The sequence below is a fragment of the Bos indicus genome, chromosome 26 (assembly GCF_029378745.1).
Source record: "Bos indicus isolate NIAB-ARS_2022 breed Sahiwal x Tharparkar chromosome 26, NIAB-ARS_B.indTharparkar_mat_pri_1.0, whole genome shotgun sequence".
NCBI classification, from domain to species: Eukaryota; Metazoa; Chordata; class Mammalia; order Artiodactyla; family Bovidae; genus Bos; species Bos indicus.
The window spans coordinates 48,860,150-48,882,365 of record NC_091785.1 but is presented as its reverse complement, the minus strand read 5'-3'; the positions used below and the strand labels follow the sequence as shown (position 1 = coordinate 48,882,365).

At 49.7% G+C, this 22,216-nt stretch overlaps 1 protein-coding gene across 2 annotated transcripts in view; it reads right to left on the bottom strand.

Annotated features, from left to right (window-relative positions):
• Positions 1 to 12,207: 12,207 nt before the first annotated feature.
• Positions 12,208 to 22,216, bottom strand: part of GLRX3 (glutaredoxin 3) — a 31,236-nt gene continuing 21,227 nt past the window's right edge. For both annotated transcript variants that reach the window (XM_019952943.2, XM_070781114.1), the window contains 5 exons: positions 20,812 to 20,869; positions 19,483 to 19,535; positions 17,235 to 17,274; positions 17,035 to 17,127; positions 12,208 to 12,467 (listed from right to left, as the gene is read on the bottom strand). In XM_019952943.2, the coding sequence (XP_019808502.1) occupies positions 12,417 to 12,467; positions 17,035 to 17,127; positions 17,235 to 17,274; positions 19,483 to 19,535; positions 20,812 to 20,869 (295 nt within the window). In that variant the 3' untranslated portion in view covers positions 12,208 to 12,416. The remainder of the gene's footprint in view (positions 12,468 to 17,034; positions 17,128 to 17,234; positions 17,275 to 19,482; positions 19,536 to 20,811; positions 20,870 to 22,216) is intronic.

Sequence of the window (22,216 nt, the reverse complement as noted above, 5' to 3'; positions counted from 1 at the left end):
TAAATACCCGAGTCCACACCGACATAAATATGTTATTGGAAAAATTAATGAATGGAGAAAAGAGACAAATCTCCCAAAATCTCCTTGTAGAACTCCAATATTCTGCCTAACGACACCCCTTACACATGGGCCGTACAGATGGCTTTCTCCCAGAGGACACTGACCAGGGAAAACCGTGGCTTGACTGTGGAGGCGTGACAGACCTCAGCCAGGCGACCAAAGTCACCATCAGCAGCGTTACATGCAGACCATACTCTAGGTAGGACATGATGAGAAGCACACTTGGCTCTGGTTTTCCTACCACAGCCCCATCTCAGGTCAGTTCAGTTGCTCAGTTGTGTCCAACTATTTGCAACCCCATGAACTACAGCACGCCAGGCCTCCCGGTCCATCACCACCTCCCGGAGTTTACTCAAACTCATGTCCATTGAGTCGGTGATGCCATCCAACCATCTCATCCTCTGTCACCCCCTTCCTTTAGCCTCATCTCAGCACAACAAAAACCTCAGACAAATCCCAACAGAGACATGTCTCACCTGCCTGGCACTCCTGGGCAGCACCTGCCCAGCACTCCTCAAGCTGCTAAGTTTATCAAAAACAGGGAGTGTCTGAGAAACTGCCCAGCCCAGAGGAGCCTCTGGAGACACAACCCTAAGAGTCAATGTGGGATTCTGGATGGGACCCTGGGACAGAGAAAGAACACTAGGTAAAAACTTTGTTGTTTAGTCACTCAGCTCTGTCTGACTCGTGACCCCATGGACTGCAGCACACCAGGCCTCCCTGTCCTTCACCATCTCCCAGAGCTTGCTCAAATTCATGTCAGTGATGCCATCCAACCATCTCATCTTCTGTCACCCCCTTCTCCTTCTGTCTTCAATCTTTCCCAGCATCAGGTCTATTCCTATGAGTTAGTTCTTCCCATCAGGTGGCCAAAATGCTGGAGTTTCAGCTTCAGCATCAGTCCTTCCAATGAATAGTCAGAGCTGATTTCCTTTAGGAGTGACTGGTTTGCTCTCCTTGCAGTCCAAGGGACTCTCAAGAGTCTTCTCCAGCACCACAGTTCAAAAGTATCAATTCTTTGGTGCTCAGAGTTCTTTATGGTCCAACTCACATCCGTACATGACTATATGGACCTTTGTTGGCAAAGTAATGTCTCTGCTTTTTAATATGCTGTCTAGGTTAGTCATAGCTTTTCTTCCAAGGAGTAAGCGTCTTTTAATTTCATGGCTGCAGTCATCATGTGCAGTGATTTTGGAGCCCAAGAAAAGAAAGTCTGTCACTGTTTCCATTGTTTCCCCATCTATTTGCCATGAAGTGATGGGACGAGATGCCATAATCTTAGTTTTCTGAACGTTGAGTTTTAAGCCAGCTTTTTCACTCGCCTATCTTTATCAAGAGGCTCTTTAGTTCTGCTTCGCTTTCTGCCACAGGATAGTGTCAACTACCATATACGAGGTTATTGATATTTCTTCTGGCAATCTTGATTCCATCTTGTGCTTCATCCAGTCCAGCATTTCGCATGATGTACTCTGCACAGAAGTTAAATAAGCAGGGTGACAATATACAGCCTTAATATACTCCTTTCCCATTTTGGAACCAGTCTATTATTCTGTGTCCAGTTCTAACTGTTGTTTCTTGACCAGCCTACAGTTTTATCAGGAGGTGGGTCAGGTGGTCTGGTATTCCCATCTCCTGAAGACTTTTCCACAGTTTGTTGTGATCCACACAATCAAAGGCTTCAGTGTAGTCAATGAAGCAAAAGTAGATGTTTTTCTGGAATTCTCTTGCTTTTTCGATGATCCAACAGAATTTGGCAATTTGATCTCTGGTTCCTCTGCCTTTTCTAAATTCAGCTTGAACATCCGGACATTCTCAGTTCACATACTGCTGAAGCCTAGCTTGGAGAATTTTGAGCATTCCTTTGCTAGTGTGTGAGATGAGTGCAATTGTGCGGTAGTTTGAGCATTCTTTGGCATTGCCTTTCTTTGGGATTGGAAGGAAAACTGACCTTTTCCAGTCCTGTGGCCACTGCAGAGTTTTCCAAAATTTGCTGGCATAGTGAGTGCAGCACTTTCACAGCATCACCTTTTAGGACTTGAAGTAGCTTAGCTGGAATTCCATCACCTCCACTAGCTTTGTTTGCAGTGATGGTTACTAAGGCCCACTTGACTTCACACTCCAGGACGTCTGGCTCTAGGTGAGTGATCACACCATCGTGGTTATCTGGGTCATTAGGATCTCTTTTGTACAGTTCTGTGTATTCTTGCCACCTCTTCTTATCTTCTGCTTCTGTTAAGTCCATATTGTTAGAAAATGTGAATGAGGTATGAACTTATATCTGATAATAATGTATCAATATTGGTTCATTAATTATAGCAAATCTTCCATACTGGTGTAAAACGCTAATAACACAGAAAACAGGGTGTTGACGGGGATATGGAACCCTCTGGACTTTGTGCCCCAGTTTTCTGTAAACCTAAAACTAGTCTGAAAAAAATCAAGCCTATTAATTTAAAAAAAACAACTAACCCCTGATGGTCCCGACTGTCCCCCCAGGTCCCTCAGCTCCCCCTTTGTAGGACAGGGAAGGTCTTCTGAGGCTAAAACACAAGATTCAGGGCGGGGGAAGCTGACCCAAAACAGCCAGAGGTCTGTGTGCGGTGAGGCCAGCCAGGCCCGTCCTTGCGCGCTGCAGCACACCTGGGAGGGCCCTGTGGGTCACCAGCAGCGAGGCGCCCCACCCTCCAAGAGCCGTCTGGACAAACCAGGTGGGCTGTGAGGGTGCCGGCTGGGGCTCCCCGCGGCCACCCGGGCAAGGAGGGGTCGCAGGGTGCTCCCCCACAGAGGTGCAGACCCCGGGACGCCCAAGGACCCCCTAGGACGGAGGTCTCAGGTGCCCGCCCTGTGGGGGCGCCCTGCTCCCCAGACACTGGCGCCCCGACCAGAGGCCTCCGAGGGACCAGGTCCCTGGGACCCCCGAGGGCCGGGGGGGCAGCGGGGCTGAGTCGTCGTCGTCCCGGCTCCCTGGGCACCGCGGCCTCCGTGCGCTCGCCTGGAAATGAGGCCCACGGTCGGGCCCAGGGCGGAAGCCTGAAGAGAGTTAAGGCCGACGAGCGACACCTGCACAAGCAAGTGCGCGAGGCGCCGAGTCTCCGGCTTCCGGTGCCTCCCCCAACCCCCGCGCGCGCGTGCGCACACGGCCCGGCGCGCGCTCCCGGACCCGCTCCCACGCGCGCCTCGGTCCTCGCGCGCCCCCTGGCGCCCGGCGGCCGGCCCTGCGGGCGGCGCGCACCAACCCCGAGCGCGGAGAGCAGCGCCCCCGCGTGGACTCGCGCCGTCTCCGCCCGCGCGGAGGGCCGCCGCCCACGTGGACGTCACTCCCCCGGCCCAACCGCCCGCAGCTGAGCAGCGCGTAGCCCTGCGATCCAGGAGCGGCTAGAGAGCGAGCGCGCCGGCCTGGGCGATTCTGCAGGCGGCAGAACGGACGCGTGAGAGCCCCTGGAGGACATCCTGGCGCCTGTGACCATCAGTGCCGGCCTGGTCCCCCCGAGGCCGCCCGGGCGTCACGCGGGGCCCTGGGTGTCGCCTGCGGTCACCGGGCCCTGTGGCTGGAGCAGAGGGGCGTCCCTGTAGAGCTACGACCGCGGCACGCGGGGCGGGGGACGGGGATCCGGGGGCAGGGACCCGCCCCAGCCAGGCAGAGCCGGCCACGCTCTCCGACCTCTGGTTACAGGGCCGGTATCTGCGCGCGGCCTCCTGGGCAGTGCGGCCCCCCGGCCAGGCTCAGGGGCTGCGCGTCCCCAGGGGCGAGGAGACCCCTCACCCACCCACCAACCCCGCCAGCACGGACGCGCCCAGGCCGGCCCTTCCAGAAGGCAGGCGCACAGGGACCCACCCCCCAAGAAGAGGGGCTCACCGGGACTTACCTCTCCAGAGGCAGGGAGCGCCTGGGGCTGACCTCTCCAGGACGGGGTGCACTGCGGTCGAGCCCTCCAGAAAGTTGTCTGTGCGGCACCCCTCTACCCCCCCCCCCCCCGCACGTGCTCAGCGTGCCCCTTCCCCGTGCACCCCCAAGGGCGCACACCCGTCCCGGGTTGGGTGGTCAGGGCCTGCACAAGTCCGGGCACCGGCCCTCTGGGCCGGGGGCAGGGCCTGTACAAGTCCGGGCACCGGCCCTCTGGGATGGCCAGGGAAACAGGGTGGGAGAGACAGGGAAACAGGGTGGGCGGCCGGGCGGGGCGATCTGCCACGACCCCCGAGCAGCTCTCCAAGGGCTAATTCAAGGGTAGGCCTCCGGGTCACTGGCTGGGTATGTGTATCAGGTTAAGAGAACACACACAGTAACGCTGTGTTCCCTAGATATAGCGCTTGAGTGTTTGCAAAGAGGGCAGGAGCCTTGCTCCATCAGCACCTGCTGCTCCCCAGGCTGCCCCAGCCAGGGTGACCGCGCCCGGCCGGGACCCACTGGGCAGAGAGGGGCTCGCCCTGCACAGAGACGGTGTCTTGCCGACAGCCGCCTCTTGGAGAGCCAAGGGGCTACTGGCCGGGAGCCCAGTCTGAGCACAGCACTTGCTGGTGATGACCCTGTGCTGCAGTCCGGAGGCGCGGGGCCTAGGAGCTCAACCACCCACTTAGAGGGGAGACTTTGGCAAATTTCTGCACCTGTTCCCCCCACGACAAAAACGACACCTGTGACACCCATTGTGCCGAGTCCTCAGCAGTTTCTACACGAGAAGCCCCAGGCTTCCCACAGACTAGCCTTCACGGAGGCAGCTCCTCTGATCCAGTCTTCTCCCCACCCCCCCACCCCCACCCCACACCAGCTCTCCACCCTGTTAGGGCAGCAGGACCACTCAGCAGGCCAGCGCTCTGCCCTGTGCTCAGTCCCCTCTGGACGCCTGGAAACATGAATGGCTTCCCTCTGCGTCACGGGGGAAGGAGCTGACTCAGTGACTCCACTATGTGTAGGATGAGCTCTGGGGCCAGGTGACCCAGGGCCAAACGCCAGCTCCACCGGGTACTGTGTGACCTGGAGCAGGTGGCTTACCCTCTCCGTGCTGTTTCCCCAAGTATAAAATGCGGTTGATGATGCCCACCTCACAGGGTTATTGTGAGAAGTAGTGATTCATGGAATCAAATATATAGGACAGGACTCAACATGTGATCAGCACCAGGTGGGTGGGGGCTAGCTGTCATTACACCATGCCACTAACTCAGGGATGCACACTGAGCAAGGAGCCAGGCAGGACCCAGTGACCATGTTGAAGGTAAGCTGTGTTTCCCTGGCGAACAGTTCAAAGTTCAAAGAGAAGACTCGAGGCTGGTGGTTACCCTGTGGTTCTTTAACAGGATCCCTAGGGAAGAACACTGATCCCCCACAGACCACACGCCCAAGGCTTCTTTGGCCTGTGCAGGGACCCCTGGCAGGCCCGCCCTCAGGGAACCCAGACTGTTCAACACTCCCGTCACCTTGAAATTTTTCATCACTGTACCTTTGGACTTGGGTTTGCTAAGTGAAGTCCTGTGTGGATCTGAGAGTTGGACTATAGTCCTGTATGTATAGTCAGTAGTCAGGTGTGGATTTGAGAGTTGGACTATCAAGAGCTGAGCGCCGGAAAAATTGATGCTTTTGAACTGCGGTGTTGGAGAAGATTCTTGAGAGTCCCTTGGACTGCAAGGAGATCCAACCAGTCCATCCTGAAGGAGATCAGTCCTGGGTGTTCACTGGAAGGACTGATGCTGAAGCTGAAACTCCAATACTTTGGTCACCTGATATGAAGAACTGACTCATTGGAAAAGACCCTGATGCTGGGAAAGATTGAAGGCGGGAGGAGAAGGGGACGACAGAGGATGAGATGGTTGGATAGTATCACCGACTCGATGGACATGGGTTTGAGTAAACTCCAGGAGTTGGTGATGGACAGGGAGGCCTGGCGTGCTGCAGTCCATGGGGTCGCAAAGAGTTGAACACGACTGAGCGACTGAAGTCCTACAGGACAAGCGTATGTGTATGGACAGGAGGTACCCACGACATGCATTCATACATGTCCCCTGCCCCCCGTTCATACACAGCATAGAATCCCAGTGCCCCATGCACGGGACGCCCTCAAGACTCAGAGCAAGCGCAGGGGTGCGTGTTACACCTGTGACCCCACAGCCCCGAGGCCATGCTTTCCAGTCAGACCACAACTTACTTCATACACAGAAAGAAGGTAATGGCGTTCTAAGAGCCACACGTGACCAGGAACCCTGTCTGCCCTTCTGACCTCCAGGGATTCATACGAGAAACTTGTAATTTACTCACACAAAATGTGTTGTCTTAGGAGATAATTAAAAATTATCTACAAATGGTAGTCATTTAGATGAAGGTGGGGGAGCACAGGAGAGGCCCTTTTGGTCCTAAGTGCTGAGTCCTGGCCCCTAATTTTAAAAACCCACAGTATTCTTGATGGATGTAAAAGTCCTGTCATTTTGGAAGCCCAAGACCTCCGGCTGAAGCTGTCATATCAAGATGCCCAAAGCACAGTTCCCAGGGCTGGAGTCAGCATCTTCCTGGTTCAGACCCCACTGCCAGCCCCCGACCCCTGCAGAGTGACTTAGACACCCTGTAGTCAACCTCAGAGGATGCTGAGTTCTCAGCTGAGCTGGTGCGTGGCGAGCCCAGCAATGCCCCACACACACCCTCCCTGTTGTGGCCAGCTGAACTCACATCTTCCGGATCTGAACATCGATAGATAACGGACAGACCTCTATGCAAAAGCCCCTGGAATTCTGAAACCAGTGTGGGGCTACGAACTATAAAACCCTGTCTTTGAAATTACCCATTTTGGTGCATGAGGCAACAACTTATATATCCATTACAACTCACCATCTGACATGTGGTATAAAAAATGAATTTATCTGCAAGGTGGCTCAGATGGTAAAGAATGTGCCTGCAATGCAGAAGACCCAGGTTCAGTCCCTGGGTAGGGAAGATCCCTTGGGGAAGGGAATGGCAACCCACTCCAGTATTCTTGTCTGGAGAATTCCATGGAGAGAGGAGCCTTGGTGGGCTGCATGGGGTCTCAAAGAGTCAACACTTTCACCTTCAGGGGAAAAAAATGTTTGAATTTTGGTAACATGTATCTTTTGTCAAGTTTAAGAAAACTGACTTTCATTAAAAATTAAGCCAGAAATCATGTTTCATATTTTGGTCTTAAGCTATGAACTTCTGATTTGGCCATGCAAGCATACATGCTAAGTTGTTTCAGTCGTGTCCGACTCTGTGTGACCCCATGGACAGCAGCTCACCAGGCTCCTGTGTCCAGGGGATTCTCTAGGCAAGAATAGTGGAGTGGGTTGTCATTTCCTTCTCCAGATTTGGCCACAGGATTGGTCTTATTTCTGTAATTCCTTCCAATGAGGCAGGTAATGATCACCTGTGTCAAGTGCTTTAAACACATTACAGGTATTTCTGAGGTCAACTAAACTTCTCTGCAGAAGTTTAACCTAACAGAAGCAGAAGATATTAAGAAGAGGTGGCAAGAATACACAGAACTGTACAAAAAAGATCTTAGTGATCCAGATAACCATGATGGTGTGATCACTCACCTAGAGCCAGACATCCTGGAGTGTGAAGTCAAGTGAGCCTTAGGAAGCATCACTACAAACAAAGCTAGTGGAGGTGATAGAATTCCAGCTAAGCTATTTCAAGTCCTAAAAGGTGATGCTGTGAAAGTGCTGCACTCAATATGCCAGCAAATTTGGAAAACTCTGCAGTGGCCATAGGACTGGAAAAGGTCAGTTTTCCTTCCAATCCCAGAGAAGGGCAATGCCAAAGAACATTCAAACTACTGCACAATTGCACTCATCTCACACAGTAGCAAAATAATGCTCAAAATTCTCCAAGCTAGGCTTCAACAGTACATGAACCAAGAACTTCCAGATATTCAAGCTGGATTTAGAAAAGGCAGAGGAAACAGAAATCAAATTGCCAACATCCATTGGATCATCGAAAAAGCAAGAGAATTCCAGAAAAACATCTGCTTCACTGACTACGCCAAAGCCTTTGACTGTGTAGATCACAACAAACTGTGGAAAAGTCTTCAAGAGATGGGGATACCAGACCACCTGACCTGCCTCTTGAGAAATCTCCATGCAGGTCAAGAAGCAACAGTTAGAACTGGACATGGAACAACAGACTGGTTCCAAATTGGGCAAAAAGTATATCAAGGCTGTATATTGTCACCCTGTTTATTTAACTTCTATGCAGAGTACATCATAAGACATGCTGGGCTGGATGAAGCACAAGCTGGAATCAAAATTGCCAGAAGAAATACCAATAACCTCAGATATGCAGATGACACCACCCTTATGGCAGAAAGTGAAGAAGAATTAAAGAGCCTCTTGATGAAAGTGAAAGAGGAGAGTGAAATAGTTGGCTTAAAACTCAACATTCAAAAAACTAAGATCATGGCATCCAGTCCCATCACTTCATGGCAAATAGATGAGAAAACAATGGAAGCAGTGACAGACTTTCTTTTTGGGGGGTACAAAGTCACTGCAGATGGTGACTGCAGCCATGAAATTAAAAGACACTTGGTCCTTGGAAGAAAAACTACGACCAACCTAGGCAGCATATTAAAAAGCAGACATTCACTTTGCCGACAAAGGTCCGTCTAGTCAAAGCTATGATTTTTCCAGTTGTGTATGGATGCGGGAGTTGGCCCATAAATAAAACTGAGTACTGAAGAATTGATGCTTTTGAACCGTGGTGCTGGAGAAGATTCTTGAGAGTCCTTTGGACTGCAAAGAGATCAAACCAGTCAATCCTAAAGGAAATCAGTCCTGAATATTCATTGGAAAGACTGATGCTGAAGCTGAAGCTCAATACTTTGGCCACCTGATGTCAAGAACTGACTCATTTGAAAAAACCCTGATGCTGAGAAAGATTGAAGGCAGAAGGGGACGACAGAGGATGAGATGGTTGGATGGCATCACTGACTCGATGGACGTGAGTTTGAGCAAACTCCAGGAGTTGGTGATGGTCAGGGAGGCCTGGCGTGCTGCAGTCCACAGGGTGACAAAGTGTTGGACACGACGGAGCGACTCAACTGACTGACTGTAACTGCTCTGCATGACTGGAAAGTTGTTTTCTTAAAAAACAAAAATTGAGATTTTCTAATTATAAAAATATGCTTTTTAAAAATTTAGTCTCTATTTCAAACTCATCAGTAGGTGTCTGAAAATGGAGAATAATTCTTCCTTCTTGAGCAAGTTTTCCATCAGTCAAGATGGGCGGGACCTGAAGCTCCTGATAGAGGTCAAGAGCCCCGCTGACCCAGAATGACAGGAGGTCTCCGTCACCACAGGGCAAGGTCACCCCGTCCTTTAACCTGCCAAGGACCACTGACATTATTAGAGCAAGTCTCAACGCATTTGCCTACAGCCTTCTTCAGGTCAGTCCTTGGACTACAGGAGTGACAGCGATGAAGGAGGAGGTGGGATGAACTGCCTCCCTGAGGACGCACTGCCTCAGGAGAGGGACAGCCAGAGCGGAGCGTGCTGGCCAGTCACCCCGGACTTCTCATCACAGGCAGAAAGGCAGTCTGATTCCATCCACCTTGGTGGGGCGGCCTCATGGAAGGGGCGAGCCTCAGGTCTCAGGGGTCGTACAATACTGGAGTCATATGTAAAAGCCCAACCCTGCACTGGGTCCTGAAGCTAATAAGTCTCGTATTTCCCTGAGTTCCTCACCTGAATTCCTAACTCCTTTAAAAAATCAAGCAATCCTATTGGGATTTTTTAAGTCCATTCCTGCAAGCTGTTCCCCTAAGTGGATACCAATCCCCCAGGAACCCTCACCAGGAGGCTACCTCAGGGCGGGACACACGGTAGAGCGGAGCTGCCTGCCCTTCCCTAGTGAGCCCTCCTGGTTCCCGGAAGAGCAACCCGGACGACGGGAGGTTTGGCTCCCCAGGGTCCAGAGATGAAGTCCTAGCAGCAGTCACTGCCAGCGGCCTCAGCACCTGTGCACTGACCTGCCACTCCCAGCCCCTGGCCCGGCACGAGCCCTCAGCCCAGCATGCCTCCCCGAATTCCCAAGTGAACTCAAGCACAGGGAACTGTGCAGGCGAGGAGCTGGCGGAGCCGGCCTGTGGGGAGGCCCCTGCTCCCTGGCAGACAGCAATGGATAGACTTGCTCCATTCTATCCACATGCACACCAGCTCCCCAAGTATGTGAGCTCACTAGAGCCCTCACACAGCACCAGCCCGTGGTCTGCTCCCAACAGAGCTCGGCCTCAGGTAGCATCTGGATGACACCCTGTCGCCTTCTGACATCTCTCGGATGCTGGGAACTACTTTGTCTCCAGAGAGAAGACAACAACTCTGACAAAAGGTGATGACTAGGGCAGGCGCGACTGTTAGGCAGTCTGATCGGGGTCGACATGTGAAAGGTGAAGTTCCACTGGGCACAGGAATCACCTGCCTTACTCCCAAAATACATCCAGGAAGTCAGCGAGGAATGGCTCAGTTTGCACAAAGGTCTCTTGGCCTTCCCGACGTCTAGCCAGAAACACCTGCAAGGTAGAAATCTGCCCCAGTGTCACTCCAACATACCTGGAGCCCACGGAGCCAACAGCTAACAGGGCTCAAGAGGTCAACCTCATGTTCAGCACGGGGACAACTCCCCAAAAACTCTTCCAACTCAAACCGGATGCTCAACCGAGGACGATGCCAGAGCTCTTCATCAGGCAAGAGTCCCCTGAAGGGAGTCTGTCCTAAAACGCATGCGGCATCTTACACTATCAGAGTAACACCTCTGAGCAGAAGGGTGGCTCCCTAATTGGAGGTCAGAGTTTTTGCCAAAAGTTACGCATTTTATTTGAATATACAAGAGGAGGAGGAAAAAAAAAGTCTTTTCACGTTGTTGTGACAGCAGATACTTTTGCTTGGGATAAGGTGAGGTTAAAATCTGACTTAGTAGAAAATACAACAGGGCAGGCAGCGCCCATGGAAAGCGCAGAAGTCACGAAAGCGGCATGGGGCTTAGACGGTTTGGGTTTGGGATAAAGGAAATCAGGGCCCCTCCATGAGTCACGCACATCCATGGAGCCAATGGCTTAATAAAATTTCAGTCAAAATGCATTTCCATCTGCATTTTAGAGGTTTTGCTTATACAGTTATTTTCAAAGTGGAAAAACATAGTTCATAGACTAAAAAAGAGCCCAAAAGAGCCCCATCTAATTATACACAGTGGCAATAAGACACTAAGCCATGAGGGGCGTTGGCAGGAAGCAAGGCCACGTGTGACACACGGGAGCACGTCTCTCCTCTCTGCACGATGCAACAGCAGGGAGACGGCCTGCCGCGTGAGAAACAGGAAATGCCAGCGCCCTGGTGAGCGAAGCCTTACCTGCGCCGGAACTACCTGAGCTTCCTCCCGTCTCTCCTACCCCAACTGCTGGCTGCTGCGCCCCTTTCCTTACAAACACCAATTTTCTGGAGCCTTAGCCACCCAGCTCAACAGGCAGGGAAAACTCCATGAGGATAACATGTGCCTCAGGTACCGGCAGAGTCTAAGAACATGGCAACGGACTCAGCCATCTGTTTAAGGCATGCACGGCAGAGACCTAAAGGAACAACTGTTTTTTCAGCATGTTAGATTCAGAATCAAAAATACTACTGAAATGTTCATGGACTTCTGGATGTTCTCAACTTATTTAAGGACTAAACCAGTATTTTTAGTGCAAAGATTAGAGTATGTTGTGATGCGTAACACAACCCAACACCACCGTCCTGCTCTCTGCCAGGCTACCTTATCCTTGGACAAGTTATGGAAGAAACCTGCTGACACCCCACTGAGAAGCCCCCTCTTCCGGGAGGCTCCCAGGTACCACGCTGCTGGAGCTGACACAGGTCCTGAGGCTACAGACGCCGACGTGGACCCAGCCATTTCACCAGGGCCCAGCTCAGTGATGCTCAGAAAAAGGCCTGCAGCAGGATTTTCTGAGCTGTAAAAAGATCTTTGGCCAGTGAGGGGAGCCATTGGTTTGCTCTATGAGTGGCTCTAAATGCTGATGTGGTTCAGATTCTCAAGTTCCCCACTCTCTGAAGACTATGTCTTAACTGCAAGATGCCCACAGATGATGAAAAAGAGATGAAAAGTGGGTGAGTTACAGTAACTACAAACCTAACATCACTATAAAGACACACTTTTTTACACAATTATTTTTAATTGAACTTGAAGATGTTTATTGCGTTCTATTTTTGGTGGAAAAAGGTCACATACGTTATTTAGCACAGCCTTGTGAAACACACAAAGCATAACCGGGGATGAGCATTTTCTCCTCCTAGTCCATTCCTGAGGACTAAATCATGAACTGCTCCGCTGGAGGAAGCCTTCCTGCAGTGGTGGGCACCAAGTCTACTGTTCATTAATTTTCTCCTTTCAGTATAGGCAGCAACTCCCCGTTTTCTTTCAGTTCCTAAAAATAAAGAATGAAACCATATCATGCATATGTATAGATAGAAAATGAAAACATCTAAACAATGGCAGACTGCATCTGTATCAGAGAACCTGAAGAAACACCTTACTGGATGCAAACTCCAGTCCACCAGCACATTCAGACTAAGGGCACCGCCATAAAAACCGCAGGTACACTATCACCTTACAAAATTAGAGTTAAAAGATGTTCGAAAACCCACAGATTTTTCAGCATTAGCAAACACAGCAATTGGAGCAAAACAGTGAAGCTTCCTATGTAAACAATAGCAATTAACAGGGAAAATGAACTTTTAAGTGATTGAAGGAACATCAGGTCCACTCAGATACAATGCACAGGACGCCTGCTGCCCAACAGGCAGTAACGAGGCTTCTTGGTTTCAACCCAACCTGGAAAAGCCAGGCACTGGTATGTACATGTAAAGGCTAGAAACCATTAAAAAGCTAAGTATTCAGAAAGGGTTTGTGCCTATCTTTCAGATCTAAAATTGGAACACAGCCATCAAGTTTAAAATGTGATGGTGGAGGATAAATAAGATTTTCTAGTTTAATATAAACAATTTGACAGGACATTTCAGGTTATTCTTAAGCTTCATGAACATCAATCAATCAAACCACTAAAACCCACTGGCACTCTCTCTGGATTAAACCCAGACAGGCAGGTCTTGGGATCCTGTACCCATTTAACAAGCACACATCCGGTGACATCAAGAAGCCATGCACGACTCCTCGGAGCACACGACTTGGAGGCAGCAGGCCGTGCAGCTCGATGGCTGGGTGGGTGGTGGTCCTGACATGAGACTGGGACTCAACGGCTCCCTGGCCAGGAGGGGGCACACCACTCCCCTAACTTCCGTCTGTTTCCTCACCTGCTGGGATGGTGTCAGGCAGTGACCTATGGGAAGCACCTGACTCTCAACTGATTCTGCGTCCCAAACTCTGCAGTGGTGCACTGTCCACTCTTCAGAGCTAATGTTAGCTCTCTGCATCTATACTAACCAGTCGATGTTTTTCTCCAGACATCAGCATGGCAGTCACTCAGTCACCAGATAATCCATTCACTTATCACTCATTCAACCAAACCAGCACTCACGGCTCCTGCTGAGGAAGCCAGGGGTGAGCCGTCAGCAACACAGCTAAGGCTTAAGTGACATAAAGATGAAGAGCTGCCCTCTGCCAGAACAAACCAACATGGCAACATAACATCAAACCCGTTACCTTCTCACAGAAAACTGTTACCAATATCACAAATTTCCAGACATGTAAGTTCTTAGCAGGTGAACACAAGAAGTCATGTAACACACACTGTTACACACCTGAAAAGAAGCTGCCCACGCAGCTCAGCTTCAGGGTGAAATGAGACATCTTGACTGCATCTCCCCCAGAGCTGCAGTGGCTGAGGGACAGGCTACAGACCTTCAGACAAGAACAGGCTCTGGAGCGTCTGGGCTCCACACGCTGCCTGTGTCTCACACAAACACAAATAGATACAGAACAACAAATGCAGACCGAGTTCTGCTGCCTCGGGGCTGTTCAGCTGCTATGTTGTATGTTTTCTTCCCTCCAGGAATGAGAGTTTACTGGGGACATGGTTCACTGACTTCCTCAAGAAGTGTGACATCAAACCTGGAACTCAGCAGGAGACAAAACCTGGGCAGTGAAACCGCAGGACTGCAGCTCTGTGACTCAGAAAAGCTGCCAGCACTCAGCGCTGAAGGCCCCCAGGGCTGGGCCAGAGCTCCTTCATGGGACGACAGCGTTAAGTCAAAAACGTAGGGAGGCAACAGCAACCAGACAGCAGGTTATAAGACAACCAGAGGCAGCAGCACTTACTCCATGCTTTCCACTTACAACATCAAGAACCTGGCCTCAGATACGATCCTCCCCTCTCCATGAGGCCGCCCCGCAGCCTCGCCGCTGCCACCGCACTCCCGCACTGCGGCTCCAGAGGGGGCTCCAGGGAGGCGTCCATGGTGCTGAAGCTGCAGCTGCCCCTGCTGTCCTGGGCTGCCCTGGAGAGCTCCAGAACACATGCATGCTACCAGGTGGGGTGCCCTACATTCTGGACTGGAAATCCTATAAGCAAAGTCATGTCTGTTTAAAATTCACTTAGAATTTACTTAAAGCCAGTATCTAACAGAAGCAGAAGATAGTAAGAAGAGGTGGCAAGAATACACAGAAGAACAGTACAAAAAAGATCTTAATGACCCAGATAACCACGATGGTATCATCAGTCACCTAGAGCCAGACATCCTGGAATGTGAAGTCAAATGGGCCTTAGGAAGCATCACTACAAACAAAGTTAATGGAGGTGATGGAATTCCAGTTAAGCTATTTCAAATCCTAAAAGATGCTGCTGTCAAAGTGCTGCTCTCAATATGCCAGGAAAATTGGAAAACTCTGCAGCAGCCACAAGACTGGAAAAGGTCAATTTTCATTCCAATCCCAAAGAAAGGCAATGCCAAAGAATGCTCAAACTACCGCACAATTGCACTCATCTCACACACTAGCAGAGTAATGCTCAATATGCTCCAAGCCAGGCTTCAGCAATACATGAACCATGAACTTCCAGATGTTCAAGCTGGATGTAGAAAAGGCAGAGGAACCAGAGATCAAATTGCCAATATCCGTTGGGTCATAGAAAAAGCAATAGAGTTCCAAAAAAACATCTACTTCTGCTTTATTGATTACGCCAAAGTCTTTGACTATGTAGATCACAACAAACTGTGGAAAATTCATCAAGAGATGGGAATACCAGACCACCTGACCTGACTCCTGAGAAATCTGTATTCAGGTCAAGAAGCAACAGTTAGAACCAGACATGGAACAACAGAGTGGTTCCAAATTGAGAGAGGAACACATCAAGGCTGTATGCTGTCATCCTGCTTATTTAACTTCTATGCAGAGCACATCATGAGAAATGCTGGGCTGGAGGAAGCACAAGCTGGAATCAAGATTGCAGGGAGAAATATCAATAATCTCAGATACGCAGATGACACCACCCTTATGGAAGACAGTGAAGAGGAACTAAAGAGCCTCTTGATGAAAGTGAAAGAGCTGGCTTAAGACTCAACATTCAGAAAACTAAGATGATGGCATCTGGTCCCATTGCTTCATGGCAAATAGATGGGGAAACAATGGAAACAGTGACAGATTTTCTTTTCTTGGGCTCCAAAATCACTGCAGATGGTGACTGCAGTCATGAAATTAAAAGATGCTTGCTCCTTGGAAGAAAAGCTATGACCAACACAGACAGCATACTAAAAAGCAGAGACATTACTTTGCCGACTAAGATCCATCTACTCAAAGCTATCGTTTTTCCAGTTTTCATGTATGGATGTGAGAGTTGGACCACAAAGAAAGCTGAGTGCCAAAGTATTGATGCTTTTGAATTGTGTTGTTACAGAAGATCCTTTAGAGTCCCTTGGACTGCAAGGAGATCAAACCAATCAATCTTAAAGGAAATCAGCCCTGAATATTCATTGGAAAGACTGATGCTGAAGCTGAAACTCCAATACTTTGGCCACCTAATGCAAAGAACTAACTCCTTGGAAAAAACCCTGATGCTGGGAAAAACTGAAGGCGGGAGGAGAAGGGGACGACAGAGGATGAGATGGTTGGATGGCATCACTGACTCAATGGACATGAGTTTGAGCAAGCTCTGGGAGTTGGTGATGGACAGGAAGCCTGCTGTGCTGCAGTCCATGGGGTCCCAAAGAGTCGGACACAACTGAGTGACTGAACTGAAAGCCAACCAAACAAGGAAATTCATCATCAAACACATAGAAGAAACAGAGTCCTTGAAATACACTGACAAGCTGACACAGGTCTCCAGTTTCCCAGCATTTGAGAACCAGTGGGGGACCTGGAAATGACCTCATGCAGTCCTGAGGTCAGTGACCTCAGGCCTCAGTGGCACAGCTAGCAGGGCCAGGCCAGCACTGTGTCCCAGGCCCCCGGCCCTTGGCCTGACACTCTCTACTCCGTCACCGAGTACATGTGAGTAAGGCGACTGAAATGACACCAGAAAGTAATAAAATTATAGTAACAGAAATGTAACAGGGCAGGAGAACTTCAGAAGCAGATGCAAAACAAACATTTCTGGCTGAAAAAATCTAAGATTCACAGACAAGACGAGCCTGAAGGATACAGAAAGCATACTTAAATATGGACTATGCAAGGAAATTCAAAGTAGAGACAGGGTGGAAAGAAGCTAAAACATGGGAGAACTTAGTACAGTGTGAGTGAATCAGGGCTGGAGACTGGGCACACCCAGAGCTGCTCTGAGTGCTGAGTCTCTCTGGGGACCCTGGCTGGCAGCTGCTCAGAGCCAGAGCAAAGGGCCTAGTGGGTAGGAGAGGCCACACAGTGAGGGGCGGATTCTGACTGGCTCAGGTGAGAGGTAAGAGACAAGATGTTCTTGTCGGAGAGATGGTAGTTCTGGGCTGGAGTAATCAGACACGAGGCCCAGGACAAGTCCAGTGAAACGACAGTTTTCATACACGCTCAGGCTTTCATTCCTACAGGCTCCCAGTGATTCCTGACCTCACCTTAACGATGTCCAGTCCTCCGACAAGCTCGCCCTTCACATACAGCTGAGGGTACGTTGGCCAATTGGAGTAAGCTTTTAATCCTTGCCGAACCTATGGAAACAACAGGAACTCTGAAATGGCCCTATCAGATTAGAATAAATGACAATCCTAATGGTTAAAACTAAGACAAAAGACAAAACCTAAAACACAGAACTTACTTCTTCATCCTCCAATATATCAAATGTCTCATATTCAATCCTACAAAAAGGAGAAAACATTTTAACAAGAAATACAGTTTTAGACAAAAATTATAAACTCTATTTGGTGTTTCAAAAACAGTCAAGAAAAGTAAAACTATTTTGTTGCTAACAAAATTTGGGGGAAAACAAATTATTTTACTTCTTTATCTGTCTTGTACTTGACAGAATAAGTCATCCCAAGATACAAATTTTTCTGGATTTTCTCTGCTTTGGGAGCAGGAGGGAGCAGCCCTGCGGCGCCCAGGGATGGAGGCTGGGAGTTCACCAGCTGGGGGACACACCCCCAGCCAGCTCCCCTCTGGAAATGAGCCTTCCACAGAGCATGACCTACTTCAGAACACACGTGCTATTTCCACGACGCACACAACCAGTGCAAGTGCTGTGGCTTTATGCTGTGTGATGAACGCTACTTGTATAAATGAGTGAAAATTCAACCACATCTACTCAGGAGGATTTCATTACAAGGTGGTCAAGGAATTAGTAAGCATATATGACTGGATCCCTGCAGGAAGACTGAGTGTACGTGCAATTTCAAAACCTGGCCAAAGAAAATGCCACATATGAAAAAATGAATTTCACTGTCCATAAAACCAAAGCCATTTTCAGAGGGAAATCCTGTTTACTTAACACACAAGTTCCAAAGAAAACGGTCCATAAGGCAGGAGAGAGTCAGAAAAAGAACTTGACAGGATACATCAGCAACAAGCATCAAGAATGTAACGTTTGCAAGAAGAGCAAAAGAGATTAAAAAAAGAAAAACAGAACCACAGTTTAAGTCTCCCTTCAAGTTGAACTAAAGAGGCAGATCTCCTAATTGACACAGTATCATAAAAATCCTGAGTTCTGGAACTGCCCACTGATATAAGGGATCTAAGAAGCGCTGGGCCTACATGTACACAGGTATACCGAGTCACAGCTGCCAGTACGCCTCCTGAAGTTCCCTGTAAAGGGCGCCTCCCACACCCCAATGCACACTGGGTGCTCAGCCCCTCGGGGCACATGTCTTTTCTATGGAAGGAACAGACAAGAGCAAGGATGGAGGAAAGGAATAGAGCGCGAGAAGCGCCCCCTACATTCCAACAGCTCCAGCAGGATCACAGTCCTCCACGTTAGCAGACCCTAGGAGGTGTGCAGCCAGCCTGGAGTCGGGAGGGTACTCTGTCCCAAGAAGCTCCCTGCTCTGGGGGAACTGGCGCTTCCAACCCAATCCGGCTTACACAGACATGGGACAGAAAGTAAGTGATGGAGACTTTCCACCAAATACTTAGGCTGTAATGGGCCCAGAACTGTCCCATCCTGGTCTCAGAACCCCAGGGGACTAGCTGGCGCTAAGGACAGGTGGCCTGAGGGTGACTCACAGGACATGTGGCAAAGGGAAGAAAGTGACCAGAGCCGAGCCAGCCTCTCCTGCAGCCCAGGGCAGGGTGAGGACAGGGCAGCTGGAGGCTGGAGCACGACAGCGACCTGTCTCTCCTCTGTGAAGCATCAAAGTCACTTGAATAGAATGACTGTTCTTTTATCCCCAAAGTTGCATCTGGGGCTGTGTTACTCAGCCCAGCCCAAGAATGCCCACACACTTCAAAGGTGACTTTCCCTGTCATGTCATAGGGTTGGCGAGTCTATCTAAAGCTGCAGTTAGAATCCTTACAATACTGAAAAGAGGCAGTTGAGAATAAGGAAGAAAAATAAGCAAAAACAGTGCGCAACACAGAACATGTGCGAAGTATCTCTAAAGTGGTCTGACCACAATTCCAGTTTTCCTACCTGGCAGATCACTGAGATCAAAAGCACGAGCACCACAGTCTAACCCACCACCTCTCAGATCCAGATAACAGACCTTCATGTGCTTCCTGTTTCACGAACTATTCGGAAACTAGAATATTTTTTTTAAAGAAAATTAAAAACCTATAATACACTTTCGCTAAAATATCTTTATGCATGCTAAGAACTCAGTTATTAATTTTCCTCTGGGAAAGTAGACAAATAGCTATCTCAATGTCTGCCAAAATACCTCCTTTATGTTACCAATACATTGACATTGGTCAAAAAATTCTACTGTGGTCTACGTTAAAGCATTCACAAAATGCTACAGCAAAAATAAATAGATAAAAATACATGAAAAGATATAGCAACTAAGAAGAATCAGTGTCAGAACTGAAAAGTTAGAATTTCTTAAATATACCCTCTGAAAATGAGATTTACTTACCCAGTACTATTTAGTATTTCCAAAATCTGTCTGCTGAAGCCACACTTAGCTTCCTAAATTTAGGAAAAAACACAAACTTTAGGATGCACTGCATGCCAACACAGCCCACGAGCACGGCCCTGTCTGAGGCTCTATCCGGGGGACGGCACTGCAGAAGACGGCCGGCTCCCAGGGCCTCCTCGTACCAGAGCCGGTAGGTTGATGAGACCCGCCCCTTCAAGAAGGACCCATCCAGACGTCACCCCAGGCGCACGGCCCCCAGCCTGACTTGGGCTTGTCACGACTGGAGATGTGTTCTGACACTGTCACCTCATGATCAAAAACCTCCAAAGTCAAACCCTGCCGCTGCTGCTGCCGCTGCTCCACTTCACACAGACCACAGCCACAACGCCTCCTTTCTTAAGTGGTTGGAATCATCCCTTTCCTAGTTTCACTTTTTAAACGTATGTTTACATTATGGAGTACCAAACTTTTCTGAGGTTATAGAAAAGTCTAACAGGTTTTTTCATGCCAGAGGATCCCAAATCCCAGTCCTATAGAAAAGACTGGGGACACTGTCTTTTCTATAGGAGACACTGCAGCTCTGGGGCGAGTGGCTTGCCCAACACACCCCACTCGACAGGTGAGGCAGATCGATCGGCAGTGTCCTGACCGCCTCCGCCCAGCCTTCCAGATCCACCTGTCCTCTGCCAACCCTGCCCGCCTCAGCGCCTGGTTAGAACAAAGGATGGTAACAGGGGCTGGCTTCTAGAGATCACCCATCTGATTCAGATACTCAGGATAGATGGTTCTGATCACCCTATCAGTAGGGGTGAGCTATCAAACTTGATATTCAGAATGATGCACAATCAACACAACTCTCATCCATCAGAGCAACAAGAACCACCCAATCACAAATCACACCTGTCAAACCGCCCCACGCATCCACCAAGCAAGTTCTTAGCCCTGCTCCCTTCTGCAGTGCCAGCACTTTAGACCACGGTCCAGGGCTGCAAACCAAGAAACCATGAGGTTCCCAGCCCCGAAGTGCATGCTCTGGGAGTAGACAGCAGCTAACGGAACCGCCCAGTGCTAGCAGTGCTGACCACGTCCGCTGACAAAGTTTGGCAGCAGAAAGAAATGCACCCCGCTGAGATGTTGATGATAAAGTCAAGGAAAATGTAGATTACTTTGTTTGATCTCCATAAGCACCAATTAAGGCCTGGATAACTTCCTGCTACCACTACAGCTTCATTAGCTACAGCTAGGAAAAAAAGATTTAAGTGTCCCCTTGTTGCAGATGTTAACATCAAAAGAAATTACAAATAAAACCATTTTTGAGTTCTTTACCTGTTTGTTTCCTTTCATAAAGAGCATCACAGAAGCTTTATTTGTCAGTACTTTGAGCCTGAAGAGAGAAAATTGATATGAAAGGGCTCAGCTCAATTATTAAACACCACTTTCGCTCCGCTTCGCAGATAGCGTGCACATTTGAGGGACGGCAGGATGAGAGTTCACAGCACTGAGTGTATTAAACAAGCAAACGCACTGACATTCCCCTTATTTCACCATCTCCCTAAGCCACTGTAAAGCACTATATGGCTTTTTAAGGCAACGAATGTGCCTTCAAATTGCAAATTTAAGCCCATCAACTCACAGAACTAAAAAAATAATAATAACCAACTCAGTAAGGAATTGCTCAATAAGGGACGTACAGGCTGAGCCCGCCCGGAATTCCCAGAGCTAGACTCGTGTGTCCTTTCCCATCATGAGGCCAGCACAGCCCCACACTCTTCACACCCACAAGGTCCCACCCGCAGGGAGACACGCTCAGCATCAGTTGCTGAAGTCTAATGCTCTCCTCTCAACTTTATACCATCTTTCAAACCTCCTGATCCAGCTTGCTGTCCCGAACGCTGACCATCTGCACACACCCTAGAGTCCACAGTGGCTCTCAGGGCCCACCTCCATCAGGACCAGGGGCCCCGCGGGAGTCACAGCACTGCGCTCTCCTCCTTCCACACACTCTGGAACACTCGCGGCTCCGAATCTCCTCAGAGGAAAATGGTCTCACAAATGAAGCACGCAAATCATGCACAAAGCTGCGTGACACACGCTCTCACATGGTGCAAGCAGCCACTTTTCAGGAAGCGCCCACTCCCTCACCTGGAGATCCAACTACTGGGATCCAGGGAACCGAAACAGGCCCCTCTGTGCCACAGAGACGTGGCCGAGGCCAGGGACTCGGGCCCGACACCGCGCTTTCCAGGAGCCCTTTAAATTATGACTCAAAATGTACTGCCTGCTACCTTCTATATAATTCCAGCCAGCCATCTTCCAGTGCCTGAACACAGCAAATTAGGAAAGAGCGGCCTAATGGAAGCAAGGACCCAAACAACAGCAAAGGTGCGCTCAACACACGGGAAGTAAACTAAGCAAACACAAGCGCATCTGGAGACGGGTTTCCGAGGCCACGGCCCTCGTCGAGCCACCCAGGCTTTTGAGCAAACCCTAGCCCAGGACACGAGAGTGCCACAGGGGCCTGGAGCCGCACCTGCCTGCCACGAAGGCACAAAGGGTGCACGCTGAGTGTGCACGCCACCTGAGGGTGCACGCCATCTGGGAGCACGTGGCACTTCCAGGTCAGCTCGACATACACGCCAACTATGAGGAGCACTGTACTACCCAAAACAGGTAAGTGAACATGTGCAGAAAATCCCAAAATGTTAAATGAGAAGAAAATTAATTACGAGAC